General features: G+C 43.5%; 1 protein-coding gene across 1 annotated transcript; it reads right to left on the bottom strand.

The window, feature by feature from the left end:
- LOC136176353 (zinc finger protein 705A-like) lies at positions 1-9,259 on the bottom strand. Its single transcript, XM_065946519.1, has 6 exons — positions 9,248-9,259; positions 8,998-9,124; positions 8,195-8,290; positions 6,687-7,121; positions 6,431-6,620; positions 1-160 (listed from the first exon to the last, which is right to left on the bottom strand). The coding sequence occupies exons 1-6, from the start codon at positions 9,257-9,259 to the stop codon at positions 1-3; spliced, it is 1,020 nt and encodes a 339-aa protein (XP_065802591.1).
- Between the last annotated feature and the right edge of the window lie 255 nt (positions 9,260-9,514).

The following is a 9,514-nucleotide window of genomic DNA, read 5'->3' on the forward strand; positions in this document are numbered from 1 at the left end:
CTATGTGCCTGAAGCCAGCGCCCCCACGCTGGCGATTCCTGCTGCAGTGCTCCCAGGACTGCAGGCGTGCTCACAGGCCCCAGGACCAACGGTGATCCCCTTGCCCTGCATCTGCAGCGGGTCCCTTTTGCGCTTCCTTCCCCTCAGGTAACCTCTCTCCCTTTGGGCCACTCCCAGAGGGTGAGGGGTTATCCTTTCCCAGTCTTTTTTATTCCTGTGGGGTTCACCCCGAAGTTTTAAAATTAGCTTTGTAATTGCAAAAAAAAAAAAAAAAGTACAGATAAAACATCTAATATTAACATCAACGTTAACTCAATTTAGAAAATAAAATTATAAAGTTAAAGACACCTTACCCTATTGCCAGGCCAAATCACTACATAAGTTTACTATGGACTTTTTTTCTAAGTGACATGCTGAACACCAGATTTAAAAAGCAAACCATCCTAAAATCCAGCTGTGCTCCTCCTCTCTGTAGGGGATGATCAGAGAGGTGGGGGAGTAATGCCCTCATTGAGGGAGATACAGCTTTGAAGGTGGCTGAGGACCAGTCAAGGAGGAATTTCCCTTTCCCAGCTGACCTGAGGCTGCTCCAAGATCGCATGACCTTGTTGAGAGTTTCTTAGCCAAGTGACATCATCTATTACCTTTGGTCTAATCACATCTGAAGACATGTTAAGAGAAAGAAATAATTCACAATTTCACTCATGTGTGGAACACAAAAGACAAACAAAAAGGAAACAGGTAAAAAGAATTTTAAAGAAGACAAAGTTGACATGATAGCAAATACAAAGATACACAGACATGAGTAGAGGAAACCAGAAGAGAAGCCTCAAACAAAATGGGGCAGCAAATAGTAACAGAGGAAAACTGCGTCCTTTGGTGTGAGGAGGTGTGTGGTTCACAGAAGCTGAAATGTATGACTATGCACCTAAAACTTCACTAAAATTATAATGGGATAATACGAAAATTAGAAAAAATTCAAACTAAGTTCAAAAGAAATTAGAGAATTGATCCCCAGCTGCCTAAAGCCACATCACTATAAGATTTTACTCTTGTCCCATTTCCCTGAGGGGCTAGCCGAAAACCAAATTTAAACCACACCAACCTGAAATTCAGCTGTGAGCCTCTAGTCTCTCAGAAGATGCTCAGAATCAGGAGTGCTGGACGCTCCAGCTGAGGAGATGCAGCTTCCAGGGTGGTCGAGGAGGGTCAGTGGGGAAATTTCCCTATCCCGCTGACTTTATACTACCCTAAGGTCACATGACCTTGATGAGGTTTTCTCTCCTTTTTTTTTTTTTTTTTGATGAGGTTTTCTTAACCAATCAATGTTATGTAGGTTACAGTTCAGGGGGTCACAAAGAATCAGACACAACTTTAGCAACGAAACAACAAAAATCACCCTGTATCTATCAGTGTCTTGAAGACCCATTTAGAAAAGAGAAATACCTTGTGAATTCGCTTCGCTGTGGAACACTAAACACAAATTTCAAAAGTAAATAAATAAAAACAAAAAGAGGAAAGCAAACGACACAAAAGCAAACATTCTCACAGAACAGAGCAGGGCATGTCAGAGGACAGTGGCAAGCGGATGGCTGATGAGTAAAACGGATCCACAGGATGGTAACAAAAACCCTAAGTTGCTGGTGCTAACCAATTTTAAGGTATACTGGAATTGAAAAATATTTTTGTACATGTAAAACTTATCTAACGTCTTGACTGAATGCTACCCTACAAAAATCATTAAATTAAAAAAATATTCATGCCCATGGCCTAGACTACCTTGGTACCTATTTTGTCTACTGTCCCATTTCTCTGATGGACAAACTGAACGTCAAATTTAAATCAACCTGAACCTCAGTCACATGCCTCTTACCTGTTGGTAGATGCCCAGAATGCTGGATGCTGGGCACTCTGCACCTTTGAAGGTAACTGAAGACCAGTGGGGTAACTTCCCTTTCCTGCTGCCTTTGATTCGTCCCCAAGGTTACCTGACCTTGATGAGGTTTTTTATAATCCAATCAAGTCTATGAATCACCTTTGACCTAATAATGTCTTATAGACACCTTTAGAACACAGAAATACCTGATGAATTCACTCACATATGGAACACTAAATACAAGGAAAAAGAGCAAATAAGTAAAAAAAAAATTAAGACAGCAAATGACATGCAAATAAACACATATTCACAGAACAGAGCCGTGGATGTCAGAGGGTATCAACAGGGGGATGGCTGATGAGTGAAAAAGGTCCACAGAATGGTAAAAGAAAAAAACATCGAAGTTTTTGGTGCAGGTCAATTTTATGGCAGACTGAAATTGAAATATATTTTTATATAAATAAAACATATAATATTGTAACCAAATGAATGATACTCTAGAAAAATAATTAAGGGCTTCCGTAGTAGCTCAGACAGTAAAGCATCTGTCTGCAATGCGGGACACCCGGGTTCAATCCCTGGATTAGGAAGATCCCCTGGAAAAGGAAATGACAACCCACCCCAGTACTCTTGCCTGGAAAATTCCATGGGCGGGAAAATAATTACATGAAAAATTATCCATGCCTCAGTGCATAAAGCCACATTTGTACATATTTTGTGTCTGTCTTGTTTCTCTGGGGGATACACTGAACACCAAATAAAACCAGACAACCTGAAATCCAGCTTGGTACCTCCCATCTGTCAGTAGATACTCAGAATGTTGGATGCTGGACACCCTTCACTGGAGGAGATGCAGCCTCGGAGGTGGCTGAGGGTCTGTGGTGGAATTTCCCTTTCTTAGCTGACTTGTTACTGCTCCAAGGTCATGTGACCTTGTTAAGATTTTCCTGACCAGTCCAAGTCATATATCAACTTTGTTCCCTCCATGTCTGAAGACAGATTAAGAGAAGAGAAACACCTATTGACTCTACTCATGTGTGAAGTAGGAAGAAACCAAGAAACAAAAAGAAAACAAGTGAAAAAAAAAATTAAGGGACTAAACAAATGACACAAGAACACACACACAGACACACAGAAGTGAGTGGCGGATACAGGGGGGAATTGGCAGGTGGGAGGGCCCAAGGGTAAACAGTCACGGCAGAGTAAAGATGGGAAAATAACATGTTGGTGCTGAGCAGGTGTACGGTATGCAGGAACTGAAATCCACTTGTAAACGTAAAACTCATCTAATATTATAACTGAATGATAGCTCAGTATAACATAGAGATGAAATTTAAAAAAATTAAATAACCTTTACTCCCCTATCTAAAGCCACGACACTGCATATTTTGACTGTTGTCCTATTTCTCTGGGGGTTTAGCTAACACCACATTTATCTCAAACCAACCTGAAATCCAGCTGCCCTCCTCCTATCTGTAACTAGAATCACAGAAAAGTGGGTGCTGGACAAACTCCACTGGATGAGATGAAGCTTTCAAGGAGGCTGAGGAAGTGTCCACGTGGAAAGTTGTCTTTGCAAACTGACCTTCATGCTGCTCCAAGGTCACATGACCTTGTTGAGCCATTTGTACCCAAGGAACGATACGTGTCACAATAGACAGACAATAGAATTGGTTGCTCATCACCTTCACCCAGGACTTGCTTTCCCATCTTGACTGCCCCCAGAATTCCTTGTGGAAATTTTGAAAACCAGTGATGGAGTTTCTCTGGTAGGTCAATGGAGAAGAATCTCCCTGCCAAGGTGGGAGACACAGGTTTGATATCTGCTCTGGGAAGATCTCACGAGCAACTAAGCCACTGTACCCACCGCTGAGACCCAGGAGCCCCAACTACTGAGTCCAGGAGCCCAGGAGCCCGAACTCTGCAGCAAGAGAAGCCGCTGCAATGAGAAACCCACACACTGCAATTTAGAGGCAAGTTCCTGTTTGCCACAAGTGGAGAAAAAGCCTTCCCAGAGGTGAAGACCCAGCAGAGCCAAAGTTAAATAAAATTTTTTTTAATTTAAAAAAAAAGTCATTATGGATCAGTACCATCCTGTTTGTGTTTCTGTGAGTGGACTCAGACCTTGGTTGGGGAATTGTACTGCTTTGGCAGGAATACACCTCATCCGAGTGGATATCCAGGAAGACTCTCCCTGGAGATATGGGTTCAATATGGATGTGTGTTAAAGGATAATTTTCCAAGTCCTGCAGACAAGAGGGGAGATTTGCTCTGTGACGACATTTCATTTGGAAAAAGGCATTGTGCTAATTATTTAAAAAACCTGCTTGTGTGATGACTGATAGTTTTAGGCATTTTATATTCTTGCAGATTTATTTCATGAGCTTATGTGGTGGTAACAAGGCTGGGTTCCTGTTTAGTGAGACTGCTGGGTCCAAAATTCAGGAATCAGCTGAGTAAGATAGAGAGTATGCTCATGGAAGGAACTCTTCATCCACTTGGCTCAGTTCAGAGGTTTTGGTACAAAATTAAAAAGAGATTTCTGAGGTCTGGGAGGGCAGAGATGTCTGTCTCTTGAGCCCCAGCTGGTTTCCATCTGCAGACATAGGTTGTGCATACCAGTGTGCTAAGTCGCTTCAGTTGTCTCCAACTCTTTATGACCCCGTGGACTGTAGCCCACTAGATTCCTTTATCTGTGGGATTTTCCAGACAAAAATACTGAAATGGGCTGCCATGCCCTCCTCCAAGGGATCTTCCTGACCCAGGGATGGAACCTGAGTCTCTTATGTCTCCTGCATTGGCAGTCAGGTTCTTTACCACTATCACCACATGGGAAGCCTGCAGACATAGGTTGAGCGGCTCAAATAATGTAGGACCAGATGTCTCTGAGACTCCCCCAGGACCTTGCCTGAGCAGGATCATGACATTTTGGAAACCTGGCCAGTGGAGCTGAAGATCAGAGCTGTGTCACCATCAGGGCCTGAAGGGGTGGATGGGGTGGGGGGACGTTGGAATGAGTGGAGCTGAGTTGTGCAGAAAGAGCAGTGGAGAAAGGGGGACTCAGAGAGTGGGGCTGAGTCTCTGCCCACTTTCCCAGAGTGCAGACCTGCATCCCTGTGTTTACAGGGTCCCAGAGAAACCAGACAGCAACATTGAGCTCCTTTAACCATGGACTTTATTGTTTGAATATTAACAACTATTATTCTATACTCACATTTTAATTTCTTACAAAACTCTACATTCCACATTGCTAGGTCTCTTCATTCTCCATTTTATGCCACAATTTCATGAAAAGGTATTTCGCTGAATCATAATCTGCCTGATTGTGTGTTTGTTGTTACGGTTGTTGTGGTGTAGTCACTAAGTTGTGACCCCATGGATCATAGACCCCCAGGCCCTTTTGGCCATGGGGTTCTCTAGGCAAGAATACTGGAGTGGGTTGCCATTTCCTTCTCCAGGGGAATTTTCCAGATCAGGGGTTGAATTCATCTCTTGCATTGCAGGCGGATTCTTCACCACTCAGCCACCTGGGAAGTCTGATTGTGTGTTACAGATTTCTTTTGCAGGCTCCCCCTCCTACACAGGGTCATTTTTTCTGATATGAAATCTGTAGCTCCACTGTGACTTTAGGATTGCTGCATCCTTAGTGTGATAATTTCGTGTTGACTGAGAAGTAAGTCTCCAAAGACTTCCCTTCCTTCACAACAGCGAGGGTGTGTCATACAGACCGAGCACTTGTGGAGCAGAGTGCTTGATCTACAGAAAAAGAATTTCTCAGAACCTTCCGTGAAATCACTTTGCTAGGATAAATTATTTAGAAGTGTGCCCTGGTATTGCTCAATATACTTTAGTATTTCTCGAGAGTCTTCATCTTTGTTCTTGTTTTAGTGTTTATTTTTTTCATTGAGTTTCTTGAGCACACCAAGCCTGGGGCTCCGCTGAACATTAACAGTGATTACAATCTTACTGGTTCTCTTCATGGAGTTGGCTCATGTTGAACAATTAATTATGAAAGAAGAACTAGGCGTTGCTTATCCTCTGCTCATGACCTCTAGGTACTCAGGGGCTTTAGAGTTGGGAGCTATTGCTGCAAACACCCATATTGTATTTACAGAGAGAGTTCTGCTAAGTTACCTGAGGTCAGGCCAATGACTAAAGGCTTTGCCACAGAGTTAGTGCACATGTGGCTCCACGTCCACAGGTGATGCCTGTCTGGACCGGGGAATGCGATGCCTGAAGGAGCCTCCATATTGATTACAGACAGTTACTTTAGTGAGTGTGAACTCCGTGAATTTAAATACTAACGCTATGGCTGCTGTTCCTCCCACATTCCTCATGTGTGGAAGGTGGAAGGAACAGCGTGTAATGTCAGGTGAGAAAGTCTACTGAGGGCCTTCCTGATTTTCTCTCTGGTGCTGGGTTCCCTCGTGTCGCCTAAGGGAAGAGCCATGACTAAAGCACTTCCCACAGAGCTGACACTCATAGGGCTGCTCTCTGGTGTGTGTTCTCTCATGCCTTCTCAGGTTGGCATGTTGACTGAAGGCATTCCCACACCGCTGACATTTATAGGGTTTCTCTCCTGTGTGGGTCCTTTTGTGCCGAGTTAATTCAGAACTCTGACTGAAGGCCTTCCCACACACAAGACACACGTGTGGTTTTTCTCCAGTGTGGATTCTCTTGTGCTGACTAAGGCCAGAGTTTTGGCTAAACGTTTTCCCACACTGATGACATTCATAGTGCTTTTCTTTGGGGTGGATTTTCTCATGTTTTCTAAGGTAAGAGAGTTGATTAAAATTTTTCTCACACAGACGACATTTGTAGGGCTTCCCTCCTGTGTGAGTTTTCTCATGTTGTTTCAGATAGGAACTTTGACTAAAGAGTTTCTCACACACATGACATTTAAATGGTTTCTCTCCAGTGTGGACCCGACTGTGCTTTCTAAGGTCAGAACTTTGAAAAAAGCCACTTCCACAGAGACCACATTTGTATGGTTTCTCTCCAGTGTGAATCATCTTGTGTCGTCTGAGGCTAAAGCAGTTGCTAAATACTTTCCTACACAGAGGACATTCACACAATTTGCCTCTACTGTGAATATGACCCTGTGCATTAAGGAATGACCCTTGACTAAGGGACTTTCCACACCGTTCGCTGATATTACGTTTCCTTCTTAAGTGAATTGATGAACGTTGAGGGGAATATCTAGAAGGAACTTCATCTCTCAAGTCCGTGCATCCACCAGGATCCCCTTGTGTGTGAGAAACCTTTTTGAGGAAAGGAGATATGAGGCTGTTACTGGTTTGCCCATGTTCACCCTAGAACGTCATTCATCTACATGTTCACCCTAGAACGTCAGCTCATAATAGTCTCCGGTTAAAATGTCTCCAGTGTTAGTTGCAAACACATGTTGTGTTACTCCCCTGCAAGCACGAACGTTCTCTTTTATAGTTTCCCAACCCCAGATATCAGATTAATTTTGAAGATTTCAGTGTGTTCTAGAGACTAGGAGATGAAAAAAGTTTGTGCAACTTATCTTTTTCCCCCTTATATTATGGTTTTGAGCTCATATTAACTTCTTAACCAATTTCAGAGTATCTAAAATTTTGCTCAGGAAGAACTCAGTCTCAATTTACAGGCAATTGTGCTCAATTACCAACTTATCTCACTGTAGGTCTTTCATTTGGATGACTGGGGTTCCCACCCATGAAACTTACCATTGCCTTGGTAGGGGATATGTGCTTCCTGTAGACACTTGGCATGACTATCATTTCTTGTCGTCTAAAGGGTCTTTCACTGCCTAAAGAAATGTGAAAAGTATAGACTTTAGAGAAAATATATACTATAGGGAAATAAAATGTAGGCAAACACCAACGTCCATGTGAGTATATTTCAAAAGTTGGTACTCGGAGAAACTGTATATAACAAAGAAATACTCTATGTAGTAGAAATGCTTTAAAAGTCTTCTCTGTTAGAAAAAAGCCCAGGCTTAAAATATAAAAACATAATGTGGTGATGAGATATTGGGTCAGAAAATAAAAAAAAAAAAATTAAGTGGCAGGATCAGGATAGGAATCACTATGTGAAAGTTGAAGTGTGGTATAGTCCACAAGCACCTTTATCCCATAGGAGAGAAATTATCAGGAATATGAATTGTGATGATAGGGGCCCAGAATGATAACAACACGAGGAATATGCCCCAATGTCCTCATTTCCACTTTGGAATATATCCCTGCCTTCATCAGACTTTCATTTGGTGTCTCCACGGACTTAATACACCGGCTGAAACTGTTTTGCCCTGAAGCTCAGGGCCCTGACACTCACCTGGACTCTGACCTTGGAGGCCTCCTGTTGCTTCAGTCCACAGCTCTTTTCCTTGTTCCAGCTGGGAAATCACATCTGATTTGCTGATCTGATAGCCTGTTTGATTTAAAAAAAGAAAGGTGTGGATTTTGAGTCTAGGCTAATTACTCTTTGCTGTGCTCAAAACATGGGTAAGGTACTGGGGAAAATAGAGAGACAACTGAAGGTCGGTGCAGGTAACAACATCCCGAACAGACAGGACAGTGAAGGTCCTTCATCAGACCAGGAGGAAACCCAGAGCAGCAGCAAGAACAGTGAGGCTGTTCTTCACTAGGGGCTGATGCCCATTCACCAGCTCAGAGAGCAGTCACAGAATCCTCAGTCTTCTCCAAATGGGAAAGATCAGAAGACTCTGCAGTGGGCTGAATATTTCTACCAAACAGGATCCAGTAATAACTCACCTTACAGGAAGAATCAAAATTATGTCATATATAGGACTCTGCTCTCAAGCCTTCATGGAGTGATTGGAACAGAAGAATTAGTTTAAAATATTTGATCTTTTTATTTATGTATTAAAATGTCCATTGAATCCCCAGTCCAGTTCTGAATGTTGAGACTGAGTAGCAACAAAGATATGAAACCTGGCCAAGATAACCCTTCCGTGTGGTAACAAGTACCATGGAAAGGAACAGCTTCCTTTTGTGTAGTTAGGAGGACAAGCAGAGAATCAGGAAGCAGCTGGAGTGGGACTCAGGGAAGCTTGTTCAGTGAGTGAGTGAGCAGAATGGACACAGGTGCCGGTACGTCCCTGTTGACAGACTCACCTACAGAGACCAGGTGGGTGATAGTTTCCACCATCACATTTCGGAACAGGTTTTTCTGGGACTTGTCCAGCAGGCTCCACTCTTCCTGGGTGAAGTCGACGGCTACATCTTCAAACGTCACCGATTCCTAAAGCATCAGGGATGTTCTGGTTTAGACAGAGCAGCCCTACCACTGTCCAGAATGGGCGGCTGGGCTGAGGAAGGATGGGGACTGGGTGCAACTTCAGGAGAAGGAAGCATCACTACTCACCAGGGGCTCCATGCTCAACAGCTCAGTCACCGGGAGCCTTTCTCGGGATCTCACTCACAGTCGATCCAAGCACTAGGCAGGCCAACCTGAGGATGGAGAAGCCACGAGACCCCAGTCCTGTGCTTCCAGACCCACCTGAATTCAAGTCCCCAGCCTTCACCTGGGTGTAGCCCCAGCCCAGCACTTGGAAACCAGTGGTGCATCTAGGGAATACTGTGCAGCTTCCCAGACCCCATGTGAAGAGCTAGAGCTGCGGTTGCTAACACA

Source organism: Muntiacus reevesi, chromosome 10 (genome assembly GCF_963930625.1).
Source record: "Muntiacus reevesi chromosome 10, mMunRee1.1, whole genome shotgun sequence".
NCBI lineage: Eukaryota > Metazoa > Chordata > Mammalia > Artiodactyla > Cervidae > Muntiacus > Muntiacus reevesi.

What these genes read in the sequence shown, in the direction of transcription:
- LOC136176353 (XM_065946519.1), bottom strand. An exon ending in CACCCACCTGGTCTCTGTAG is followed by an intron (nt 8,291 to 8,997) that starts GTGAGTCTGTCA and finishes TAAATCAAACAG; the next exon opens with GCTATCAGATCAGCAAATCA. An exon ending in AGGGAAGCCCTACAAATGTC is followed by an intron (nt 6,621 to 6,686) that starts GTCTGTGTGAGA and finishes TCCACCCCAAAG; the next exon opens with AAAAGCACTATGAATGTCAT.